Here is a 27,046-nt window from a genome sequence, read left to right on the forward strand (position 1 = left end):
ACGAATGGAGATACTGAATTGGGTACATATCATCACACACTGCGTTTATACATATATACACACACACACGTACATATATATACAATACATATATGAATATGTGTATTTATTTATTTATTTCCTTATGGCTGAGCAAATTCTATCTTTAAGGGGAGACACAACAGGTGAAGAGGGTACTAAAAGATGCTTACAATAGGAACATTATTGTTGGTATTACTAATATTTTGGTATTTTAGTTTTCAGAAATGCTGTGGTTAAATACGCAGATGAGGCATTATCCAATGATACATTTAGGATAAAAATATATAAATGCAAACAGACAAAATATAGTAAAATACACTAAATGTGTACTTTAGATGTTTTCTTTCTCGTAGGGTGAAAGAATTCTTCTAAAAGCAAAATAGCCCAACATTTTTTTTTAATGGATCAGTGCTTGAAAAAAAAAAAAAATGTTGCCGGATTTTTCCCGCCTTCATCACGTAAAAACTTTCCCTCCAGCAGCGACACACTCAAAATATCACTGTTGCGATAAAATAAATGGGACTCTTTGTTCGCTGCGTTTTAAAAGCGTTACTCAGTGTGCATGTCGATTTATTACAGCCGGGCTCCGTATATTCTCTGAGGACTTTTAAAGCTCATAAAGGTTGTTGTCTTTTTTTTTATTTTTTATTGTTGTTGTTGTTTGTGTTTTGGAGGAGGGGAGGGTATGTGTGTGTGTGTGTGTATATATGTGTGTGTATATGTATGTGTGTATATGTATGTATGTCTGTGTGTGTGTATGGGTATGTATATGGGTGTATATATATATGTTTATGTCTGACATTTTTGTACTTGTTTTATGTTTATAATCACTAAACAAATAAAAAATGTAAGTGACAACAACAACAAAACTCAGGATTGCTAATGGAAATATAGAAGAGGCTCAGGAAGTAATTAATATTCATTCAGACCTCTTCCCCGAGAAACGTTTTAATGATACCCCCAATAAAAAGACAAGAATGAGCAGGACTGAGGTCTTTCAGCTGTCCGTTTACAGTGTTTATCCCTCACTTGTGCCCTGGTTCTCATCAGGATGTCAATATTTGAATTCATTATCACATGTCGGGCTGAAGCAGCGCCCAGGGGGAAGCCAAGCGGTGAGCTAACCTTGCAGGAAATACAGCACGAGGATCCACGAGGAGATGGACTTGGAGGTCACCTGGATCCACCACTTGAAGAAGAAGGGAAACGGCAGCACTCGGCCCAGACCCTTCCAGGTCAGAGCCGTCCAGGGTCCGTCGGGCTTTGCTGAACGTCGATCCTGGGGGAGGAACGAGAGAAGTCGCTCACGCGGCTCCGAGGACACGAAGTCCTGGGATGTGTCTCTTGTTTGTGATTCTTCCGTCATTCGATTAGATTTTGCTTTATTTATCCCCAGGGGGAAATTTCTTGTTGCAGCAGATTTTTTTTATAGCAGGACATGTTCCATAAAAAAATTTAAATAATAATTTGATCAAAAATAGAATAAAAACGAAAGTCTAAAGTACCGGGGAAGCGAGTAAAACATGCGGAACATATAGGACACAGACAGCGGACCATATGTTGGTGGGTGTGTAGCTGTATGCAGACGATGTGAGAGTCATCAAACAAACAAACTGGGACCAGGCTATTCTGGCCATTGTGATCTGATGCTGGAACCAGTGGAGTCCCAGTCAGGACATCTCACAAAGAGGGCAGGAAACAGAGAGGACTGGGCAGAAATCCAGATGTGTTCACTAAACAAACAAAACAAGTGGGCGGGGGCACAGACAGTGGTGGAATGTAACCATAGACATTTACTCAAAAGCAGTATTTAAGTACAATTGTGAGCTACTTTTACTTCACTTGAGTATTTCCATTTTATGCTACTTGCTACTTGTAATATTGTATATTTTACTGTATATGTTTTTGTTATATCCACAGTATTGCAGTTACTTCTTACTTTATATACAGAATTCAGATTATTAACACAACATGTAATCAAAAAGTACATTACGCCTTGTTATTAAGCTACCCAGCAGTATATTAAGCAGTCAAGTCACGTGTCATATCAGTAATATATAATTGTTCTGAGCCATTCTGCATTATGAGTACTATTACTTTGCAAAGTTCTGAACGCAAGACTTTTGCTTGTAACACAGTATTTGTACAATGTGGTATTGCTATTTTTTACGGAAGTACCTCTTCCACCACTGCATGAAAGCAACGCAACAATAGAAAAGCTACGACTAACAGAGGACACTGAACACACCGCTAGCTGTCCTCGCGCCCTTACGTTTCGTTCGGCAAATGTCCGTCAACGGACTGATGGAAACTCACCTGAAGGGAAGCGGTTCGCGTTGATTTTCCACAAACTGGAAACAGCTTTAATCATCATCACAGCTCGTTAAGTCGGTTTTCATCACCTCGACGGCGTCTTGTTGTCAAACGGAGCTGAACACGAGCGGCTCGCCTCAACACAACGGACACTGAGTTGGTGTCTCGTGGGTGTTACATTTCTAAAACGTTTTCCTTCGTCAACGTGTGTCGAGCTATCGATGCGTTTATTTCGGGTAACTGTCACTCGGTACTTCACAAACTTCACTTTTTCTCCCGCATCAGTCCTCCGCTTCCCTCTTCCGGGGTTTGTTGTGTTTAGAAAGGGTGTTTAATTCCCTGAACGTTGTCTCGCAGGCTCAGTTTGCGCCCGTTAAGGCTGCTTCCAGAATCCTTTTTTTTTTATATTGAGAAAATAAACGGCTAATATTTTCTAAATAATTTCTAAGACGTTATATAAACAATTTTTGCTCTATGTTTTAACATAAAACTTTATCTGATGAAACTTGTCGCATACTAGAATTAGTAAAGTGTTGCCTGAAAGACTGTACTACGGACTAAACGGACCCTCCAATTCAGTTATTCCTAACATGTCAGCCAATCACAGCACAGCAAGAGCGAGCGAGCAAAATATTGTATTCGATAATAACGATTAGGGCTGTAAATAGCAATTATTTAAATGATTGATTATTTAAATGATTGATTATTCAAACGATTACAGTCTCAATTAAATTGTCTGGAAAAAATCTCGCTGCCAAAAGCGTCATCTTCAAATTCTGGACTTTTGATTTGACACAAGAAAAAGTCTACAAAATTGTCTTTTTTTCCACAATTTCAATTTCAAAGCGCTTCCCATAATATTAAGAATATAATTATGGTGGATGAATTATGATTCTCATTATTTTAATGAGCCTTAAACAGTCCAATTGAAATATTTTCACCAAAATAAAATAAAAACATTTGAACAAATAACGTTAAACCTTGAATTCCCCTGAAACTGTTCAAAAGCATGACCAAAATATCCTTAATTCTGGCGAACCGCTTATCATTCATCCAAAAATCTCCAAACTTAGAGATCATCAGTGTAAGATCACACAAGATCAAGTAAAGCATCAAATCCTCTTAACATAAGCTATAATAAAGGGGATGTTTGGCATATTTTCTTTAAGTTATTTTACTTTTTTAATTAAATTGTTTCAGCTCAGCGATGATGATGATGACGATGATGGTGTGTGTGTTTTTGTTGTTGCTGCCGACATTCAAAATGACCACAAAACACATATAGCTGGTACAATATATTTGCGATTTTGATGGAAATATAATAAAGTAACTATCCGTCTACAAGACTGTTTGTTTCTAAAAGGGTCCACTGCCTCAGTAGCTGTCATCTATCTTTGCAGCAGTGTTGAAAACAATGAGGTCTGTGCCCAACTCGGCCGTCTTGTCAGTCGTCGGCCTGTCGAACCAGAGAGCGTCACTTGTCACCCGACGCCTGATTGTCCACCGACGGCTGCACTTGCTCGGCTGCACACGCGATCTTCGCCTTGACCTTCTTGTTGGAGGAAATGATTAAGTAGGGGCTGAGAGCGGCGTAGCAGGCGGAGAAGAACACCCTCATGTCGGCAATCACGGGCGACACCTTCGCCACCGTCAGCATGTAGATCCAGATTGCGTTATCGATTCCGAAGAAGACCACGTACAGAATCACCAGGGTGAGCACCGTTTTGGCCGCCCTGGTCTCCGCCCCGGCGCCCTGAGAGCGACGCCTGCCTCTCACCTGCCGGTTGTGGCGGTGGAGGAGCAGCAGGATGTAACCGCTCGAGCCCACCATCAGGCCGACGAAGGCGAAATCCCTCACGGTGAGCACCGCTCCGTTGATCACGTACGACAGGTGGTCTCTGAAGTCCACGTGGCAGAAGCCCAGGTTGAGGGTGAAGGCGGGGACGGTGCCGTTGCGCGGCGCGATGGAGAAGAAAGGGGCCGCGATGCAGATGGCCATGTTGAGGAGCCACAGTCCCGCAAAGGCGGGGAGCACCAGGGAGGGAAGTGCGGACTTCAACCAGGACAATCGGGGCCCGGGGGGGGCGACGGTCACCGCCTGGAACACGCTGAGCATGCAGGTGATGCAGACCGACAAGGCCCGGGTGACGCGGTACACGTAGATCACCGCCTTACAGCCGGGGTCGTTCAGCAGGTGCCTCATGCCGAACACGGTCATGGTCTGGGGGACGCAGCGGAACAGGACCAGCATCAGGTTGGCGAAGGCCAGGTGGCACAGGATCATGTCCACGGGAAGAAGCTTGGGCTCGCTGTAGATGATGTGGGCGTAGGCCAGCAGCACCACCACGTTCCCCAAGATGCCCAAGCACGCTTGCAAGAAGAAGGAGATCCCTTTGATGGCCACGCACAGATCCATGACCCCCGAGGCCCGCTGCGGAAAAACAGAATACAATCAGTTACAGGGAACATCCCCCACGTCGTGGAAATACACTTAAGAAAGTCATTTTATGTAACCGGCCGGAACATAATCAAGCACTCTCTTGGATGTTCACCTGAAGTTAAGATGTAGGTAAAGCCCGTAGAGTGCATTCAATGTTTAATGGCCTGTGTAATTGCAATTTATAGTCTCCGATGCCCCCTGAGATCACCGGGCAACTTTGCAGTGTTCAGCCCACAGTTTGGCAAATTAAAGCAACAGGAGCAACAAAAACACTTTTTGGGCGGAGTTTACATTTCGCTGGTTCCGTCCGACTGCGTACAAACCAAATCAGGTTGAAAAAGAAACGGGTGTGACCTGGTTACCAACAGGTTGCCATGTGTGATTCCAGAGGGCAATCTCTGCAAAGGGAATATAGTACAATGGTAAATAAAACTAGAAAATGCATTTCCTGCTGAAAATGCGTTGGAATGCTAACATCTGAAAGCTTGAAGCTGAAAAATAAAAACTAAATAGCTGAAAATGTTTGAAAATAGCTGAAAATGGCTGAAATATGAAATGAATAACTGAAAATGTCTGGAAATAGCTGAAATATGAAATGAATAACTGAAAATGTCTGAAATTAGCTGAAATATGAAATGAATAACTGAAAATGTCTGAAATTAGCTGAAATATGAAATGAATAACTGAAAATGTCTGGAAATTAGCTGAAATATCTTTTTTTAAAGCTGAACATAGCTTAAAATAGCTGCCAACAGCTGAAATAGGCTGAAAATAGCTTAAACATCTGAACATATCAAAAAGGGAAACTTCCTGCTGAAAATGTTGAAGCAAAAACATATTGGGTGGAAATGTATAACTGGAAAAGATAAGCACAACTTTATCATCTCAATATTCAAAGATATGAATCACAATCCAAGAAATGAGAGAGAGGGAGGAAAGTCAGACATGAGAACCAGAGAGAAAAATAACTAAATAAATTGAGAGACAGGAGAAAGATAAATGAAAAAGGAGAGGGAGAAACCAGGGTGAAGGATAGACGAGATCTAAACCCTGAGTGGATTTTCTACAAAAGCATTTGTTTAAAAAAACATGATCAAATCTCCAAAATGGTAGAATCAATAGAGAGGAAAGATTGAGCCGAACGCGCCGATATGTTTGTTATGTTTGTGGGTTAAATGAGACCTGAGAAACTCAAATGCTGGTTCTCTTCTAATATCTCTCCATTTAAAGACACACGCGCGCGCACGCGGCCACATTTGGATTTGACAGAGAACCATAACTCTGATCTGTCTACATTAGGAGATGCTCAAGGCTTTTGTGAACGTTTACATGTCCTTAAATATTTTTTTGGTTTAGAAATGAGAGTTTAATCGCAGTTCAGAAAATGTTCCTGTTTCTTAAAAAAAGTTAAAATGTCGTCAGGTTTTCAATGGAGATGACTGAGGAGAAAGCCGGACTTCTCCCCTCGTTAAGGCTTCTCTAGACAAATCTGGGAAACTGTTGGATTCCACAGTCACATGTCTACGACAAGCACAAGATTCCCTACTACTTTATCAAAAAATAATGCCTAAAGAGTAAGAATTGTGGCCATAGTGACGATATACAAAATTAATTTCCGCTTGATCCTGACGCAGCTGTCCCCTCTAGCGATGACGTCACAACTCAAGACTTCCCCACACACACCCATTGAAAACTCCAGGAGGAGCGGAAAAACACATACAACTAAAATGGGAACAGTTAAATAACTATAAGAGCTATCAAAAGAAGATGAATTATAAAGTTATAGCTAACACTTCTGTCAACATTGTAAAGGTGGAATTGTTTCTTTAGCTGAATGTATGTCGATATTGTAAGGTTTTAAAGTTGAACAAGTTTAAGCGGATTTGAAGATTTCCACCATTGTATCCCATTCATTATTTGTTCCATAAAAAAATTTATAATTTGAAAATTTGAAAAGATAAAAAATATTTGAAAATATATAGTAATAGGTGAAGATTATGTGAACATAAAAAAAATTATATAACTGAATTTGCTGAAAATATGAAGATACTGTAAGCTTCTTAAAGTTGAAGATTTTCTCCATAGGATCTGATGAATTAAAAATAACAAAAGTATTTAAAGATACAAAAATGTGGGCACCAAACAGTGACCTCATGGTGGTCCCCGATCAGGTTGTGTTAGAAATAGATTTTTTGATGATGACATTCAGTAAAAATTCATTTCAATGGACAGATGGGAACGTGAGTCTCGTTTCTGGGGTTGTGACGTCAGACGTCTCTAGACTGCACATCGACACAACTAGTCAGGGAAAATGTGTGATAAAAAGTATTACAGATAACTTCTAAACTTCAGCGGTGTTTTCCCGTGTTTAACTTGCACACGCACAACTTCGACGGACAGCTGTGTCCCCGCGGTATTGAAGACTAGATAGAGTTAAAGAACTCCCCCGCGGAGACAAGGCGTTAATTGTTGATGCAAAAGCCGCCTGATGATGCCTTGAACGAGCCATCAAGAGGCACAGCTGCTGCCTCGGCCAGCTGCTCCTCTCCTTCAGGTCCTGGGAGTGCGTTAAAAAGACACAGAGGTGACAGACAATTAGCCGTTTAAAAAACGCATGTCGGTGCTAATTGGATTTTGCGATTCCCATCGAGGTCCTCCAGCACCTTCTCCTCGTCTCCAGAACCAACGGGTCAATTCTACGGTCCAGACGTGTGTGCCGAAACGTTTGTTGTTCGAGAAGCTCGTTTTCTCCTGGGAGCGGCGCTTTGGAATAAAGCATCAGAAGATGTGTTATTTTCCTGTCTGTCTTTTTAAAATATGTTTACATGTTCAGAGAGCTAATTAAAATGGCAAGTTCAAGCTTGTCCTTCTCGGGGGATCGGATCACGTGCAGTTCAAATGTATTCCCCCCCCCATGACAATCAATTTCATGACTTTGTTGATGAATGATGTACTTTTTTTTCTTTTTTCGAGCGCACAAATTAAATTACAATAATATCCTTCGAGGTGAAGTTTACATCTCGTTCATTACGCTGGTCGTGTCAATAATGTCACGGTGCTATTACGAGTGGACCCCAAAGCACGACTCAGACAGGAGTAACAAAGAGGAATGTCTTTAGTTGAAAACAGGCTGGGTCAAAACCGGGAGATCAGTCCAAGAAGCAAACAAGTCCAAAAATGGCGGGGCAGAGAATCAGAGGTCAGGGCAGGCAGGGTCAGAACAGGCAGGTCAGGAATATATACTAACTAGAAAATGCATTTCCTGCTGAAAATGCGTTGGAATGCTAACATTTGAAAGCTTGAAGCTGAAAAATAAAAACTAAATTGCTGAGAAAATGGTTGAAAACCCAATTTAGCTGTTGGCAGCTATTTTAAGCTATGTTCAGCTTTACATTTTTTTTATTTCAGCTAAATTCAGACATTTTCAGTTATTCATTTCATATTTCAGCCATTTTCAGACATGTTCAGCTATTTTCAAACATTTTTAGCAATTTAGTTTTTATTTTTCAGCTTCAAGCTTTCAAATGTTAGCATTCCAACGCATTTTCAGCAGGAAATGCATTTTCTAGTTTATATTCATTTTGCAATTAATTTGATAAATAGAAGTGAGAGTTTTCATGGGAAACACCAAATTGTCTGGGTGACCCCAACCTTTTGACCGGCGTCTGCTTCGACTCTTTCTTCCGGTCATGCTCCTTCGCTCCACCGTTCATATTCATTTCCTCCCATCAGCTGATCGGAAAGCTGGAAAATGTCAACAGCGAATGATTTACACGAGCTCTCCCCGGCAGCTTCAGCACTTCCTCCATCACGACGACACGACGCTGTCCAGGCCTCCTCCACGGGGTTTCCAACGGTGGCGCTAGTGAAGTCCATCGCTCCAACAAAAGCACGTTCACCGCTCGCTGAACACGAGGAGTCTCAGGTGGGCTGTTACTCAGACCTGTGAGGAATTATTCAATTTTCATCTGGTGTTTTGTGTGATTTCTGAGCTCAAGCTGTGAAGGTCCTTTGACTTTTTGAATCGGCTTTCCTCCCCATGGTGGAGGTTTTAACGGTGATTATAATACATGTTTGCACTTCTGGCACCATTTAGCCGAAAATCACATTTCCCAGGGGACACCGCGGTGCCGCCAGTTCTCCCCCACCTGATTATAATGAGAGGAAATTGCACCGAATGAGCTTGTGTGTGTGTGTGTGTGTGTGTGTTTGTGTAGATTAGATAATCAAACAAGGCCATAATATCCCCATTTATTTACCAACCGCTCATGTTCTGTTCACACGGCCCCCTGACGGAGATGTTCTCCATCGGGGGGGGGGGCGGTGGAGGAGGGATGGCCGGTTGTGTAAGAGGAGGCGTGTCACCTGATGGCTATTCCAGGCTCTCCAGCAGGTTGATGGTCCAGGAGATTTACGAGGGATGGGTCACATCCCTCCTCCGCCTGGGAGTCCAACAGCCGAGCGTCTCGGGCCCGTGTGTGTGTGTGTGTGTGTGTGTGTGTGTGTGTGTGTGTGTGTGTGTGTGTGTGTGTGTGTGTGTGTACCACGACGTGTATACGACCTGCACAGCTGTCTGCTTCCCATTGGTTCTCCCTCGACCTGAGGAAGTGACGGCCCAAAGGTTTATTCGTCGTTAATCACAGAATGTGGTCTTAATGACTTTACAGGGTTCGTACGGTCATGGAAAACCTGGAAAAGTCATGGAATTTTAAAATGGTCATTTCCAGGCCTGGAAAAGTCATGGAAAAAACTTAAATCATAAAAGTTTTGGAAAAGTAATGGACATTTGTTAAAATCACATGTTCATTCACGCCGAGTTTGAAATAATTAATATGTTTTTTAAAGAAAGACGCTCAAAATATAAGCCAGCGATAGCTCTCAATACGCAAAATGTTCTACAGTTTTCATGTTTATACCGAGATTTCAGTTTGGTCATGGAAATTTGGTCTCAAGTCCTGGAAAAGTCCTGGAAATCCATTGGTCAAAATATGTAAGAACCCTGCTTTATTGAAACTTCAGTTTACCTAAAAGGTCCACTTTATTTCTGAAGAACAACAACAACAACAACAACAACACTACAGTAGAGTGTTTACTTCTACATCAGAGTTCATTTTCTCAGCTCAAACAGCTCTGAAATAAAAAGCTGATAGTCGATCAACAGAAAAACTCATCTTTCCCGCTTTTTTTTCTGTTTTATTTTCTTATATAACTTTCGGTCAAGGACCCAACTAGACATTTGAAGGCGTCATCTTGAGCACTGTGCAACTGTGACGGGGCATTTCTCATTACTTAACTAGAACGGGCACTCGGTAGAGCGCATACCTTCGCATATCACAAGATTGGGCATTGAATTATGAACATGTTGGCATTAGTTGCATGCCAATTGGATATAAATTGACCGTGCTATGGTAAAAATAAGATGTTGACCTTTTCATGACCTTGACCTTGACCTTTGACCCGATCGATCTCAAAGTCTTATCAAATGGTCCCCGGATAATAATCAATCATCCCACCAAATTTCATGCGATTCAATAAGATGTTGACCTTTTTCATGACCTTGACCTTGACCTTTGACCCGATCAATCCCAACATCTAATCAAATGGTCCCCGGATACTAACCAATCATCCCACCAGATTTCATGCGATTCGGTTTACAACTTTTTTTGTTACGCGAATAACACGCATACAAATAAATAAATAAATACACGGCGATCAAAACATTACCTTCCGCATTTTCAATGCGAAGGTAACCAACTCATCGGCAATCAAGACAATAATCTGTTGGTGAATTAAGAATGGAAATTATTAATTATATATACTATATCGTTGTGAAATCTGGATTCCTCTTGATAATTGACCGTGTACTGCAGAAGTGAAGCTATTTATTTACCCGTCAAGCTCATAACCAACCAAAGTATATTTCATTCCCTGCTTCTTCTCCTCTTCGTCTAACATCCCCGAATGAACCTGAACCCAAAAAATTTTTATTGCACAACACACATTGAGCCATCGCTTCCTGCGTTTCTTCTTTCCTCGTCGGAGGAGATCAGTTTCAATCATCGTCTCCTGCCAGTGAAACTTTAGATCTGAAGCGTGAGAACGGAAACGAGCAGTTGGGAAAGGACCCGACGATGTGGCCGGTCCAGAGCTGAAACATGCAGCCCGTGGGCCATCTGTTAGAGCGGTTTGACATGTTGACTTGTAAAATATAACTGTGCACCTCCATGATTAGACCCTCGGTCCTCCTCGAGACGAGAGAACATGTCGATGGCTTTAGAGGCTGGAGGCCAGAAGAGGCATTGGATTCATGAAGTTATGTCCAATCTCTAATGATTCAAGGTGATACAGAAAACATGTGATACAGTATTCACTAGTCTATTGAACTGAACATCCTGTATATGTCTAAATGAGGCTTTTACTTAATGTCAAATGGGATTTTTCCCAGGATTCCACAGGACATTTTGAATATCACAAATTGGTCACGTGACCCGCATGAAAGCAAACAATATCACCAAATTCTAATAAATTACCCAGAGGGATCACAACTGGAGAGCTGAAACAATCAGTTTATTCATTTATTAGTCGGTGTTGATAACCATTGAAGTAGGAGTCTAAAAGTAGTCCATTACAAATAAAGGTATGAAGTAAAGTATTGAAAAGTATTATGCAGACTGGCTCCTACTGCAGTGTATAGTTGTATTATTCTGTTTTCATTACATACAAATACATGTAAGAATGTATTTTACATGTAAGAATGTAATACTTTTTAAATGTTGTTCAACAATGTGAAGCCATCTTTAGTGATGTATACGTATTTGTATAGTACTGCATTACATCCTATATACAAAGTAATTGGTAACTAAATACTAATGTATTTTTTTATTCGAAACACATTTCAATTAGAAATGTAATGGAGTAGAAGTAGGCCTTTATTAGACTAGCAACACATGGAAATACACAAGTAAAATACCCAAAAGTACTTAAATACTGTACTGAAGTACAGCTCTGGATGAAGTGTACAAGTCTGTGAACACGTGGTCATGTTTTTGTAGTTTCAGATTTTCAGATCGATTCATCAATTACGTATATACTTTTTTTTTCCAGCCCTATTTTCTGATAAAAACCAACAATCCACATGTTGATCTTTCCGAGGCGGATGCTTGGAGGCGGTGGGTCAGCAGAAGGTGCTCCGCCACCGACGCCCCTCCTAACAGCCGCCGCCGCCGCTGCAGTCTGCGGTCAGTCGCTGCAGTCCGGCGCCTCGGTTCAGCCGCTCTCTTCTCTACTCACCGGACTTTCCTCCCGCTTCGGAACTTTTTTCTTCTTCTTCTCGGCATCAAGGTAAAAAAGTAGGGGACAGAAAGCACGGCTGCGCTCCGGTCGACGGAGAGAGGCAGAGGACCGCTCGCCGGTACACACGGCGCCCCGGAACGCGCGCGCGGTGCTCGTCGCTCGCGCGCCGGACGCCGCAGGACCATGACACTTGAGACGGTTCTGAAACTTCTCCTGTGCGTTGTGTTTCTACTCCCTCACGTGATGCACGCTCAGACAGGTACGCTCCCCCAACACACACACACACACACACACACAAACAATGTATTTGTTGTTTTGAATAGTCATATTGAGTCAGTGTGGACCAGAGAGCTCCGAGTCCTCTGTGTGTTGTGTCCCGCTGACAGCTCGCCATCCATCATGTCGCTGTCATCCAAGGCCACATACCTCCAGGAGGAGGGGGGGTCATCTGGTGGTCTTATCGTTATGCTTTTATGCTTCAGTGTTCACACACTGTAAACCTTAAACCTCTCTCGCTCTCTCTCTCTTTGGACGTACCGGAGTTCTTTTCCTGATGTCGAGTTTGAGAAAACTGACAACTCAGTCTCTGGCGACCGAGGATTTTACGGACGAAATTACCAAAATTACTACCACATTCTGTGTCTTTGCTTCGTCCCCTAACAACCGTCCCGTTTTCGTTCTTTCAGCCTCATCTGGAGTCATAAAACCGATGACTTTAAACTTGTCTTTGACGACTTCACATGGACTTGAGCCTCATGATGTGAAATCACTTACTTTTCCATTTCTTTCCAACATTCGTTGAACACAACAAGACAGAAACATACATTAATTCATATCTGGTTAATAGTGCTTTGTGCTATAAAAGCACAATGTCAGCACAACTTTTATTTATTTTTTAAATTTAATTTCCACGTGTGATTTCTGTCAATATGATACACGCTCACGGCCCTTCACGTCCTCCTTGTCATACGTTGGAAAGATGTTCTGGTTTTATTTCATTGACCGCTTTAATGATCCCTGAGCACTTAACACCCACTTGTTTAAGAGTCCTCCTTTGACCTTTGACCTTTCCTTTCTTTGAGGCAGCTTCAGGACTTCCTTTAGGACTCCGGCGAGGTTTTAACGTAAAGAGAATTTCTTTAATTAAGTTCAATTTTACACTTATTTTTTCCCGAACAAACTGAGGATTCACTTTGGAATGATGCACAGAAATAGTTTCCCACCGGCTTTGAATTCATATTTGACTTCAAACTGCGGAGGAATGATGTCCCCCACCGCTCCTCCCCCGATGAAAGCACTTCCTCCCTTCATGTTCACGTCCTGCTGGGAAACCCCATTATTAATAATTCACTTTCACTCGACGGCCTTTCCGCTCTGGAAAAGCCTAAAAATGGTCTCTGTCTTTTACTAATGACCATTGAGTGCCCCTCCGGTCTGCCCACTTCTGTTTGAATATCGAGACCCAGGCTGACCTGCTCCGGGTTTTTCCCGTCATGTAAAACATGATTTATTTTAGAAACTGAGGAGGCTCGTGGCACGAGATGACGAGTATTTCTGTGGAGCAACATCATCACACGTGATGAGGGTCTTCATGAGGTGGTAACGGCTTTGGCCTTTTGTTCGTCACCATCTTATGTTTCAGAGGGAGCCATCTTGGTTTTTGGCCATCTCTATATAGTTATTTTTGGCCCTAATAGCATCTTATGTTTCAGAGGGAGCCATCTTGGTTTTTGGCCATCTCTATATAGTTATTTTTGGCCCTAATAGCATCTTATGTTTCAGAGGGAGCCATCTTGATTTTTGGCCATCTCTATATTGTTATTTTTGGCCCTAATAGCATCTTATGTTTTGGACGTGGCCATCTTGGTTTTTTGAACCAGAAGGGATTCTAGAGGTTGAAGCTAAGTTCAACCGAATGCTCAACAAGACATTTTCAGGCAACCTAAATGCAGCTCTAGTCATATTTCCCTTTGACAAAAAAATATTATTCCAGAGAAAAAAAACTGACCGGTTACAGCAAAGTTAAAAGTATTCAAAGCCTACGTGATAAAATCTAACTCCGGCTCCCTCATGCATTTCAAAGTCTGTTTGCAAAGCTTTAAAATTCAACTTGAAATGTTTGTCTTGAAAGCCGACCGGCCGGACGGCGGCCCGTTCGTCCCGCAGCGAGCCGCGCCGTGTGTCGGATCATCGGTGTCCCATGTTGTCTCTCTGGACTTGCAGTGCTCCCTCCTGAGTGCGTGCCGGGCGGCCACTCCGTCCTCCGGGAGCCCAACCGCAGCACCACCTTCAGCTCCAGCCGGCTGCAGCAGTCGGCGCTGCAGGACTTCATCTGCGACCACTCCCTCGCCGCCGGCTGGTACCAGTTTCAGATCTTTGACAAGCCGGCCAGCATGCCCACCCAGTGTGTGGAGGTAACGCAGTGTTCGAACTGTCGGGGATATTTGGTCAACATGGTAAACATCCTTTGAGGCTTACATGCCTTAAAGCAGTGGTTCTCAACCTTTTTTCAGTGATGTACCCCCAGGGTTCGTACGGTCATGGAAAACCTGGAAAAGTCATGGAATTTTGAAATGGTCATTTCCAGGCCTGGAAAAGTCATGGAAAAAACTTAAATCATAGAAGTTTTGGAAAAGTCATGGAAATTTGTTATAATCACGTGTTCATTTACGCTGAGTTTGAAATAATTAATATGTTTTTTAAAGAAAGACGCTCAAAATGTAAAACGGCGTACGCTCTCAAATCTCAAAATTGTCGAAATTTTTCATGTTTATACCGAGATTTCAGTTTGGTCATGGAAATTTGGTGAAAAGTCATGGAAATGTCATGGAAAAGTCATGGAAATCCATTGGTCAACATGTGTAAGAACCCTGTACCCCCCCGTGTGAAATATGTTTACCCCCTAACCTGCACAATGTATTTTTGGTTTGAAAAAATATGTCATGGGCCATCAGTGTCTGATTTAGAATAGAATATATCAAATTAAGTTGATGAACTTACATTCATTTAATTGAATATTTATTAAGTAACTACTATTTTTACAGAATATTTTAGTTGATACTGATTTTACATATATATATAAAACATCTCTTTTTGATAACCACTGCCTTGAAGGATCGTTTTCTGTGTGTTTTAGTTTGTTTAATGCAAATCAAATACACTTGGATGTATTTAGTTGATCCTCCCAGACATCCTTTGGTTTCCATTTTTTTCAGAATATTATAAAAACAATGAGCAGACATTATGTGTTTGTTATTGTCAATAATATAATGCAGTGTCGACATTTTGTAGAAATGTGCACATTGAACAGAAAGTTCTCCAAATCATTGAGCAGCTTGTAAAACACTGATGTGGTCCTTTAGTACTGCATCTTAAACATTTTGACCATTGTAAATCTTCAAAGTCTCTTTCTTAATGGAGTAGCTTGACAATTTGGGAGATCCACGTATTTGCTTTTCTGGCCAAGACTCAAAAGAGAAGATTAAGAACACTCTCATGTCTCGTGTTTTTATCTTAAAGATATTTAGTCTGGGATGTCAAACTGTCATCCTCTGACCTCCAGGTTCACCCTCTGACCTCCAGGTTCACCCTCTGACATCACATACTTCCTGATTTAGGATGTGCTCATTTTTCAAACAAAAACAAGGGATATATTTTATGATGTGAGCCTGCAAACCATATTATCACCGGTGCTTTGGAGAGAGATTCTTTCCATCTGACTGATTTGAGAATTTATTTTGCAGTATTTACATTACATAAAAGGATTTAACACAAAAACAATGAGCGTAATTTTGAAGCCGGCCAAGTCACACTTCAGGTGTCCCGGTGTTTCTTCATCGACTTATTTGAAGGTCGTAAAATCCACATGACCACCCACCCACCCCGCCTTTAAATGTATACCACATCAGTCACTTTTTTTCACTTTCTTTGTCAGATCTGGTGAGGACGTGTTGATATATTACAAATGTTAGATTTAGCTTCTTTAAAAAAAAATCACAAACATCATTCTTTCAATTCCCTCGCCGCCCCATCTGTGAGCTCATGTGGAGAAGCTCCGAGGTGGCCTCTCTTTCCGAACCCCGCGTCTCTGCTTCGAAACACAACACATATGAACCTGTGGACACAGTCATCAGTGTGTGTGTGTGTGTGTGTGAGTACATATTTATAAGGGAGAGTGCATGAGCAGAGCAGGCCTCATTTCCTGCGGGCGTCACGCTGTGCCGGAGCCTGCAGGATCCATCTGAAGTGTCAGCCTCCCTCTGCCTTCGCTGCTCTCCCTGGGGGAAAGATATCCACAGGAGTGGGCGGTGGAAGGAAGAGAGGATGTGATGCGCAATAAGGCGATGGCTCTCTGATGATGGCGGATAGAATATCTGGATTTATCAAACCGAGGGGAATAAGCTGTGACAACCAGTGTTAAAAGTTACAGTGAGGAACTTTTAACTGGTTATGAAACAGTCTCAACGTGATGCTGATGCCTCCAGAAGACCCTTTCTACGTGAACACGACCATCAGCGAGAAGATGGTTTTCTAAAATCAGAGATTTTCGAAAAGGGACAGAAAATAAATGTTATTGAACTATTTTCTGTTTTATGCTGTATGGGCTAAATTTAATTATCTACACTACCGTTCAAAAGTTGGGGGTTACACAGACAATTTGATGTTTCCCATGAAAACTCACTTTTATTCATCAAATGAAGATAACATATAGTCATATAGACATTGACAAGGTTAGATATAATGATTGTTATTGTAAATATTGATGTTCTTCTTGTGGCTCAAAGGAAGGCCAGTTGTATAGCTTCTCTCACCAGCATAACTGTTTTCAGCTGCGCTCACATAAAAAGGGTTTGCACGGGTTTTATACCCCTCCGTTAGTCTTCTAAGGCGATACCACAATGTACCACTAGAACACTGGAGATGGGCCTCTACACACCTCTGTAGAGACTTCATTAAACACCAGAGAATAGTCATGTACACATTAACTATGTAGAGAGTATTTATGATTCATTTAATTATCTTCATTGATAAAAACAGAGCTTTACTTTGACCAATAAGTATATTTCTAAGTGACCCCAACTTTTGAACGGTAGTGTACGTTGGTGACGTCTTTCGTGAAAAGCTGCAAATACTACCCACTTCTGTTTCTGTTTATTATTTCAAAAACATCCCATTTCACCTCAGTACAGCAAAGAAACAATTATCTCTCTCTCTCTCTCTCTATCTATCTATCTAAACATCCAGGTGAACCACTGTGGTACCCAGGCTCCCGTGTGGCTGTCCCTGGGGGAGGGGGAGTCCCTGCCGGGGCCCCTGGAGGTGCGGCCGCTGACGGCCTGCGCCGCCTGGCAGCTCCTCCCGGGCACCAGCACCGACTGCTGCATGTTCCGCCTCCCGGTCACCGTACGCAGCTGTGGAGACTTCTATGTGTACCTGCTGCAGCCCACGCAGGGATGCATGGGGTACTGCGCTCAGGGTAAGGCACAACGGAGAGATCCTTATTTGAAATAATACTCATTGTACAAATGGAGAGGAAGAAAAGAGAGGCAGCTGAAGGTCAGATGCACTTGTGTTTGAAAATGTTTTCTAAACGACGTGCTGTCAACCGTTTTCTACTGACAGCATAAAGGCCACAGTTAGTCTATCAGTTAGTGCATGAATATTCTATAACATATTTATATTTATATATATATTTATTTATATTTATATATTTATTTATGTATTTATATATATATATTATATATATATATTATTTGTATATATATATTATATGTGTGTATATATATATATATATATATATATATGTAGACACGAGGACGTATTACTCTCCTGAGAACATACCGCGGTACAAAAGTCAATCTTTAGAGCAGGACTGCAACAGAGTGATGAATCGGAGACTTTCCTCTCCGATCTCGGATGCTCGTCGACACCGGGAGCACCGATTTCACACCTTGTATTCCCCCCTGGAACTAAACCTCTCAGCAGTAACGATTTGAATCCGGCCTCATCCTCTTCTTCATCCTCATGGGCATTTGTGAAAAGACAGAAATGTTCCTGAAGGAAGTGCATGAAGTGAAAATCCCTCGCGGTGCCTTCAGGGTTTGTCTCTGTGCCGTGTAATAACATCTATTCTGTGACCGAATGGTGATTCATAATAATCCCGTCTGTCTTCACAGAGATGTCGGACACTCCTCCCACGGCGTCGCCGAGCTGCGGCCCCGACGCGGTGACCGCCGGCGGGACGTGTGCAAGTGAGGAACCCCGCCGTGTGTTTTGCGGCTGGCGCTTGTCTCCTCGCATTAGGGTCAAAACGCCGCCGCAACCGTGAGGTCAGGGGAGTTGACACGCGGTCAGGAATGCGCCGCCGGCCCCCTCGCCGCTCCCCTTAATGAGCCGAGCATTTTCTCTCATTTAATCCACCTGGAATGGAAAACGGCTCCAGTTTTCAGCCAGATGTTCGTAAATTATGTGTTTCTGGTTGTTAATTTAATATTAGCAGTAAACAAAAATAAAGAAATGGTCCTGTTCAACTTTTAGCTTACAGTACGTCACCTGGTTTGGAGCGTTAATTTGACTTAATGTCCAGTGAGGCCAAAAATACACTAAATAGACAAAGTAAACCAAAGTGTGATAATTGGACATCTCACATACCACGGGCATGAATATGTTTCTGTAACAGCCTCCTCTCTTTTGGGAAGAATGTGCTCTAGACATGTGAAGCTGTCACGGGAGTATTAGGGTGGACCCAAATGCACGACTCAGGAGACAGAACTGGAAAATAATTAACTTTACTCCAAGTACCGGCAGGTACAAAACAGACGGGAACAGATAAATACACTTTCTAACGCTGGAGGTCTTGGTCAAGAAGAACAGAAGACAATCTGGCAGAGGACAAGTGAGGGAACTTAAGTAGACGGGGACTAACGAGGGAATGGGCAACAGGTGAGACGGGCGTGAAGACCAGGTGAAGGTAATGAGGGACTAACGAGGTGATCAGAGGCAGGTGAAGGGAGCTGGACTGACGAGATGGGAAGCAGGATCTGGAATGACGTGATAGTTAGAGACAGGATGAAAACAACTAATAAAAAAGGAAGGTGTGGAGCTAGACTGTTACAGAAGCTGACTGGGCTTGAGGTCACAGATCTGTTGCCAGTCGAGCTCTTTATGGACCTGGAACCGGAAAGGGCCTTTCACAAACTGAAGTCGCAAAGGTTTCCATTAATCGGAAGTAAGAGTCCGAGCCTGACCCACACAGAAAAACAGCTGTAGATCAAAAGTACAAGGAGAATGGTGACATCATTTTACAGCTCAGGACCCTGATTTCTTAAAGGCCGGCAGGTTACATTTATGGCATTTAGCACGGAGGTTGCAGGGGCAGCACCGCTTCGAGCCGCTTGCTGGCGGAAGAAGAACTACGACTACGACGCAGGAACACAACGCGCCCTCCTTCTCCACCAATGTTGGGTGCTTGCTTCACATCCTTGAAACCACTGTGAAGGTACCCCGTTGACACATTAAAGAAAATACATTCCGTTTCTGCCAATAGGTCCCCTTAAATTGGCAAAAAAAACTTCTGTATTGGCTTCCCTTTGCTCCTCTGTATTACCAGCAACATGCAGAGAATGACTTGCGCACATGTCATCACGTCTAAAACACGCGTCAGACTCCACTAATCTCGCCACTCGCCGCTTCTCTCCCGTCAGCTGCGCAGCCGCCCGCTCCGTCTGCACCGGTGATCGTCCCGGAGGTGGCGGGACACTCTGTCTCCCTGAGGTGCAGCTTCGGGAGCGTCTCCAACAGCTCTGTGGGCTACGTGGTGGCCTGGTCCCGCCTCTCTCCGGAGGGCAGGAAGGAGGAGCTCAAACGGGAGACCACCATCCAGACCTCCGCCTACATCGAACTGGACGGCTTCAACCTCCGCCTGGGGGACAAGGTGGGATGCAGAGTCCAGTCCATTTCAAGAATCAGTTCTACTTCGAAAACTAGAACGGGCACTCCGTAGAGCGCATACCTTCGCATATCACAAGATTGGGCATTGAATTATGAACATTTTGGCATTAGTTTCATGCCAATTGGATAAAAATTGACCGTGCTGTGGTAAAAAGAAGATTTTGACCTTTTCTTGACCTTGACCTTTGACCCGATGCTGTATATATTTATTTTGCTTTTGTCTCTAATTGACTGATGTCTAATTTAAATTAGTATTTTTATCGTTTTGATTTACTGCCCTTAAGTTAAGTCTTAAACCTTTTAGACATCCAGGATTGTTTCCCCTCATTTGCTGTGTGGTTCCTTCTTTTCTCTCTCTCTCTCTCTCTCTCTGTCGGCAAAACTATTTAGATTTGTACTTTTCTTTAAAAATTAGAAGAAGTCCAACCGATCTCTCTCCCTCTCTCAGATCTACTGCTCCAGCTCCAGTTTCCTGTTGGACTCGCCCAACGTTCACGGTGCTTCAGTGCAAAGTCCGGAGTTCTTTGCTGGCATCACGGTACGTCACGGCAACCACAAGTCCGATAACGCATCTCCATGCGTGGCGCCTCGTCACGATCATCTCCTCCGTGCAGCTGAGACCAGAGAAGCGCGCCGTGTCCGAGGACGGGCGGCCCTACGAGCTGCTGGTGGAGAGCAGCGTCCCCGTGCCGTGTCCGGAGGAGCCGCCGTGCGCTCTGACCCTGCAGCTCAGCACCAGCAGTGCAGGTGAGGCCCCGCCCCTTCGTCATCACGGCCGGTTCCCACCTGTTCCCACAGTGCCGCTCTCTCCCGGTTGCGTCACAGACGAGGACGTGTTGGGGGCGGACCTGTCTCTGTCCTCCTGCGTGGTGGATCTGACCCGGGGGCCCTGTCGGGACGGGGTTTGCGGCCGAGCTCTGATCCACTTCAGCGCCGTCACCGACTTTGTGAACGACGGCGACAGGACCACCCGGATCGCCGTGAAACCCATCGTCACGCAGAACTCTCTCTGGAGCGGATACTCGCCAGAACCAGTGGAGGTAGAGGGATTGAGTTATTTATTATTCCTATTTAACCCTCTTTTTTACTACTTTGTAATAATTTTGTTTTCCAATTTTTTTGTTATGTTGATGTCTGACATTTTTGTTTTTGTATAGGTTCACTCGTTTTAAACGAGCTTTTTTCCGCTCAGCACTACGTCTGACGATGTTTGGATAATTTTGGCACCGTGTCCGCCATTTTTGTAGTTTTGTAGTTTCCTCACTTTGTAGTAAAATACTCGGGACACGTGATTGCATTCCAGGAATAACCCGAAGTTTGTCCACTACATATTTAAATAGGAATGAATCTGTCGTTTCAGATAACGGTGACGGATGTCCCCTCCGCCTACTGCTACTCCTTCACTGATCCTCACATCATCACATTTGATGGCAGGTACTTATTCAGTACAATATATGCAACAGATAATGCACATATTTTATTTATGTGTGGTCATTTTAAATTGCCCATCGTGAATGATGTTTTTTATGTCATGTCATTTTGTCTAATGGTCTATAAAAAAGAGCCGGAGGGCAAACAACCCTGTGAATGTGTTTCTTTGTTTGTGAACAGGCACTACGACAACTACCAAGTGGGCACCTTTGTCCTCTACAAGAGCACCGCCAGGCCGTTCGAGGTCCACGTGCGCCAGTGGGAGTGCGGCAGCGTGGTCCACGCCGCCTCGTGCGCGTGCGGCTTCGCGGCGAGGGACGGCGGCGACGTCATCGCCTTCGACATGTGCAACGGGGAGATGGGCGAGGCCAAACCTCACCTGTCCGTGAGGAACGGGGACCTGAGCCGCAGCGGCATCCGCATCACCGAGTCCTACCAGGGTCGCAAGGTCACGGTGAGGCCTGCTCTTCATCATAATGCACATGCAGCAGTACGTTACATTCTGTAGAGCAAACAACACCAATGTTTCATTCTGTTAATTACATTTTATTCAGCATGTTTTTTTTAGGTTTTATTTATTTATTTATTTTACTTTTTATTTATCTATTTTTTTTAAATGACAAAAAGAAAAACTATAGTTAATTCGATTTTAATAAAACTTTATTCAGCTTTTTGTTTTTTACCAACACATACAAAAAAACAAAAGTGTCCACGTCTAGGTGCACTAAACTATAATAATTCAATAGATTATGAGAGCAAGCTTTATTTATTTTACTTTTCATTTATCAATTTTGTTTTTTAAATGACAAAAAGAAAAACTTTAATAAAATAGAAAAAGAAAAAAAAATTAGTTAATTAAAATTTTTTTTTACAAACACATACAAAAATAAAAGAAATTCCATGTTTAGGTGGAAAAAATATAATAATTCAGTAGATTATGAGAGCAAGGTAATTTTTTTATTTTTCTAATTTTTTTTGAATGAAAACAAATAGAAAAGAATAATAAAACCATTCAAGAAATAGTTTATACCGTTTTAATCACACTTTATTCAGCTTTTTTTTTTATTAACACATACAAAAATAAACCAAATTCCACATTTAGGTGGAAAAACTATAATAATTCAATGGATTATGAGAGCAAGGTTTGTTTTTCATACATCACACACTATAAAACATATATAACTTAGTCAGCACTTCCAACTCCATTCTCACAAAAAGACACCAGGAGCCGTGGTTGGTTGATGATTGAACAAACCTGCCCATAATTGGGGAAAAAGGGTGTCGCCCAAAAGACCTCCTCGCCCTCAACGTGACGTTTAAACGCCGCCGGCTGCTCGCCGTGCTCTCGCTCTCCGCGTCATCGTCTCTGGCTGCCGGCAGATGACCTTCTCGTCGGGCGCGTTCGTCCGCGCCGACGTGTCCGACTGGGGGATGAGTCTGACGCTGAGGGCTCCCGGTTCGGACCGGGGCCGCACCGAGGGCCTCTGCGGGACCTTCGACGGCCAGCCGCACAACGACTTCCACTCAGCGGGGGGCGCCACACTGGAGCAGCCGCACGCTTTCATCTCCGAATGGAGGTCAGTGGGGAAACCGTTGGCGCTGTGGGCCGTCACATGTCAGAACAACAGCATCCCATTGGTTCAGAACCATTGGTTTTGTTCTTAACATCAGCAACATTGGGACTACAGATGAAAAATAGCCTCTTGGCTAACTGGCACATTTACTGCAATGTTTTTATCAATGTGCACTGTCCCTTATTAAATAAAACATTCAAAAAAAATGTTTTAAAAGAACAACGTGATGGAGAGACATGGGTCACTCTTGTAGGCTCTTTGTTCTTAAAGGTTCACGATGTCAATACCAACTACTGTAGCACACACCCTGGTTCCTTCCCACTGACTCCTCCTCCTCCTCCTCCTCCTCCTCCTCCTCCTCCTCTGTCAGGCTCCCTCCAGGCAGCAGCCTGTTTGACACCATGCCATCCCACCTGAGCACGCCGAGCCCCCGCAAGTACTGCAACTGTCAGGCCGGGCCCCGCCCTCAACCCGACTCCTCCTCCTCCTCCTCCTCCTCCGCCTGCTCCCATCATGGCAACGTGCACCTCCCCAGCGCCATCCCCTACCTGGACGTCACGGCGGAGTACATCGGCTCGGTGGAGCTGCTCACCGGCGAGGGAGGCGTCGGTCAGCCGCCGCCGCCGCCTCCTCCGGGGCGCTCCAGTCACGGCGCCTCGGGTCGAGGGGGGGGCGGAGCTTCCGCCTCGACCCGCAGCCAGCGTCGGAACCACCGCTTCACGTCGAACGCCCCGCGCCGAAGCCTCGGCCGGTCGGATCCGGAGGGCTTCGCCTACTTTTTCCCGGCGGACCACGAAGCCACGGGTCCGCCGGACTCCTCCCCCAAGTGGCCCACGCCTTCCGGCCTGACGGAGCGGCAGGCCGAGGCCCGGTGCCGGCGGGCCGTGGCGCGCTCCGGCACGGCGCTGGGCTGCGGGCGCCTGCTGGGGGAGTCGACGGTCGGCGGCGCGGCGGCCATGTGCGTCGCCGACCTGCAGCTGAAGGACGAGCCGGCGTGGCTGAGCGCCGCCGTGCCGCTGCTGGAGAACGAGTGCGAGAGGAGGCTCACGGAGGAGAGGCGGAGTCACGAGGAGGACCAGGATGTGCTGGCGGTCCTCAAGTGTCCCGGCCTGTGCAACGGGAACGGCCAGTGCTCCCAGTGGGGCTGCGTCTGCTTCCCAGGATTTGGGTCGTATGACTGCAGCGTGCTTTCTGGTAACGCACCTCATAAACACACACACACACACACACACACACACACACTTATACACACACACACACACACACTTGTAATGTCATTGAAACGCAACGCGAGGGCCTTTGAGGTTCCTCGGTGCTGTCGCACACACGTCAAGCAGTCACTCACACACATCCGCCGTGTCACCGGACCTTTATGAAGATGGGGAGGAGTCACAATAAATCCTCAGGTCTTAACAGTCGAATGCTCTTTTGTTGTTGTTGTTGTCGACTTTGTGAAGACCAGACCCCAGAGATCACGCAGCTGGGGGAGGAGGGTCTGTGTGACGTACGACGGGGAGGCTGCCCCGCCCTCCAGGTCCACGGGCGAGGCTTCCAGGACTCCTACGAGCTCAAGTGTGAGTTTGTGAAAGAAAAGGTACGTTAGGTTCTGCTCCTCTATTCAGGAGAGGGAGAGGGAGGGAGGGAGGGAGGGAGAGAGGGAGAGGGAGGGAGAGGGAGAGTTCATGCAGGTCTCACCCAGAACTGGTCCGTTCATTCATCTTCTTCAACACACAACAAACTAGGGGCTGGAACGAGGAAATCTGTTCTCTCTCTCTCTCTCTCTCACTTCACCCTCTCGCCCGCTCCCTCTCTCCTCTCCATCCCTCCCTCTCTCTCCCTGTCTCTCTCTCCCTCCCTCTCTCTCTATCTCTCTCCTACTCTCCTTCTCTCTCTCGCACTTCACCCTCTCGCCCGCTCCCTCTCTCCTCCTCTCCTTACTCTCTCTCTCTCCCTGTCTCTCTCTCTCCCTCCCTCTATCTCTCTCCTACTCTCTCTCTCTCCCTCCTTCTCTTTCTCTCCTACTCTCCCTCTCTCTCTCGCACTCTCTCTCTCTCTCTCACTTCACCCTCTCGCCCGCTCCCTCTCTCCCTTCACCCTCTCTCTCGCTCTCCCTGTCTCTCCGTCCCTCCCTCTCCCTCTCTCCTTACTCTCTCTCTCTCACTTCACCCTCTCGCCCGCTCCCTCTCTCCTCCTCTCCTTACTCTCTCTCTCTCCCTGTCTCTCCATCCCTCCCTCTCTCTCTCTCTCCCTGTCTCTCTCTCTCCTACTCTCTCTCTCTCTCTCCCTCCTTCTCTTTCTCTCCTACTCTCCCTCTCTCTCTCGCACTCTCTCTCTCTCTCACTTCACCCTCTCGCCTCCTCTCCTCCTCTCCTTACTCTCTCTCTCTCCTGTCTCTCCATCCCTCCTCTCTCTCTCTCTCCTGTCTCGCTCTTTCTCCCTCTCTCTATCTCTCTCTCTCTCTCTCCTCCTCTCTCTCTCCTCCTTCTCTCTCTCTCTCTCGCACTCTCTCTCTCTCTCTCTCACTTCACCCTCTCGCCCGCTCCCTCTCTCCTCCTCTCCCTCTCTCCCTTCACCCTCTCTCTCTCTCCCTGTCTCTCTCTATCTCTCTCTCCTCCTCTCCTTACTCTCCCTCTCTCCCTTCACCCTCTCTCTCTCTCTCTGTCTCTCTCTCTCTCAGTTTACGCTGAGCGTCAGAGCGACAGGGTGTGTGTTTGGGAGCTGCGGAGCGTTGTCTGTGTGTTTCTCTCTTTTCTGTTCTTTCATAGTTGTGTGTATTTAGTTTATGTGGTTTATTAGTTGGGTTTCACAGTAGTTTAAATTGTTTGGTGATTAGTTGGGTTTTTCTCTGGGTGTCTTCCCGCTGCCGGTGCCTCACCGGGCTCGGGCGAGGCGGAAATGTTTGCCCGATTCCCCGCTGCTCACGAGGAGACACGGTATGAAGATTGCCGGTGACTCCTCGTGCAGCGTGGAGGAATTGGCTCGGGCAGTCGGGAAGAAAGTCGGGTTCAGCAGCGTGAAGTCCGCCGCCAAGATGAACGGCTCGGTCGTGATCTTCCTGGATCAGGTGGCGAAGGTGAGCCGCGTGGTAGAGGAGGGTCTCGGTGGGAGATTTGTTTGTACAGGTGTTTCCGCTGGACCAGCCGTCCACCAGAGTCCTCGTGTCAAACGTCCCTCCGCTCATCTCCGATGAGTTTCTCAGCAGAGAGCTCTCCGCACGGAAAGCTGGTCTCCCGATGAGAGAGATCTCATCGGGGTTCAAGGAGAGCTCGATGAAGCATATCATGAGTTACCGTAGATCGGTTTATATGATACTCAACGACCGGAGCGCGGAGTTAAACCTGCGCTTCAGCGTCAGAGTAGATGATGTTAATTATAACGTCTACGCGTCTTCATCGGCGATGAAGTGCTTTCATTGCGGGGAGGAGGGGCACACCGCGAGGGTCTGCTCGAAGCGAGGCGACCCTGCGCCAGCTGGTCCGGGCGGCTCGGGTCCGTCCGGCGCGTCACGACGCGCTACACCAGCGTGGGGAACAGCAGGTGAGGCGGCTGCCGCTGCCGCGGCTGCGGGGCTCGCGGCGGCGGCGTCTCTGAGAGGAGGCGCCGCCGGGGCGGCGGCGCTGCGGCGGCGGCGCCGCCGATTCCAACGGAGAGCGCGGCGAGCGGCGTCACTGCTGCTGCACCCGACACACATGTGGTGGGTATGAATGAGGGAGTGAGTGATGGGGGTGATGCGGGCAAGGGTGGTGAGGGTGGGGATGAGGGTGGGGATGCTGGACAGGGCAGTGAAAGGCAGGCTGTGGGTGGAGTCGGGAGCGGTGAGAGGAAAGGAAAAGAAGGAAAAGCGGACCAAAAAAATGGAGGGGAGGTGGGGGGATCTGCCAAGAGCAGTGGGGTAGAGGCTGGGGGTGAGGTGGGAAGTGGGGAGGAGGAAAGAAAACAAGAAAAAGAAGGGGGGGAAAAAGAAAAAAAAATGAAGAAAAAAAAATAATAATATTGGTGATGGTGGTGATGGTGGCACGGGCTT

The 27,046-nt window shown here is 45.3% G+C and overlaps 2 protein-coding genes across 5 annotated transcripts in view; one reads left to right on the forward strand and one right to left on the reverse strand.

Annotated features, from left to right (window-relative positions):
- Positions 1-3,808: 3,808 nt before the first annotated feature.
- LOC130212706 (olfactory receptor class A-like protein 1) lies at positions 3,809-4,843 on the reverse strand. The gene has a single exon (XM_056443841.1). The coding sequence runs from the start codon at positions 4,748-4,750 to the stop codon at positions 3,809-3,811; it is 942 nt and encodes a 313-aa protein (XP_056299816.1). The 5' UTR covers positions 4,751-4,843.
- Positions 4,844-12,053: 7,210 nt separating this feature from the next.
- Positions 12,054-27,046, forward strand: part of vwde (von Willebrand factor D and EGF domains) — a 31,369-nt gene continuing 16,376 nt past the window's right edge. For all 4 annotated transcript variants that reach the window (XR_008835399.1, XM_056443829.1, XM_056443830.1 and 1 more), the window contains exons 1-13: positions 12,054-12,326; positions 14,291-14,481; positions 17,312-17,543; positions 18,244-18,318; positions 19,771-20,000; positions 20,466-20,555; positions 20,632-20,764; positions 20,843-21,057; positions 21,378-21,451; positions 21,629-21,902; positions 22,829-23,025; positions 23,393-24,216; positions 24,480-24,616. Coding sequence is in view for 3 of the 4 variants with exons in the window: in XM_056443829.1 (XP_056299804.1) it covers positions 12,251-12,326; positions 14,291-14,481; positions 17,312-17,543; positions 18,244-18,318; positions 19,771-20,000; positions 20,466-20,555; positions 20,632-20,764; positions 20,843-21,057; positions 21,378-21,451; positions 21,629-21,902; positions 22,829-23,025; positions 23,393-24,216; positions 24,480-24,616 (2,748 nt within the window). In the remaining variant the exon portion in view is untranslated. The remainder of the gene's footprint in view (positions 12,327-14,290; positions 14,482-17,311; positions 17,544-18,243; positions 18,319-19,770; positions 20,001-20,465; positions 20,556-20,631; positions 20,765-20,842; positions 21,058-21,377; positions 21,452-21,628; positions 21,903-22,828; positions 23,026-23,392; positions 24,217-24,479; positions 24,617-27,046) is intronic.

Source organism: Pseudoliparis swirei, chromosome 22 (genome assembly GCF_029220125.1).
Source record: "Pseudoliparis swirei isolate HS2019 ecotype Mariana Trench chromosome 22, NWPU_hadal_v1, whole genome shotgun sequence".
Lineage (NCBI taxonomy): Eukaryota > Metazoa > Chordata > Actinopteri > Perciformes > Liparidae > Pseudoliparis > Pseudoliparis swirei.

Bases quoted from the DNA above. Each gene is read 5' to 3' on its own strand.
- LOC130212706 (XM_056443841.1), bottom strand. From the start codon at position 4,750: ATGGATCTGTGCGTGGCCATCAAAGGGATCTCCTTCTTCTTGCAAGCG.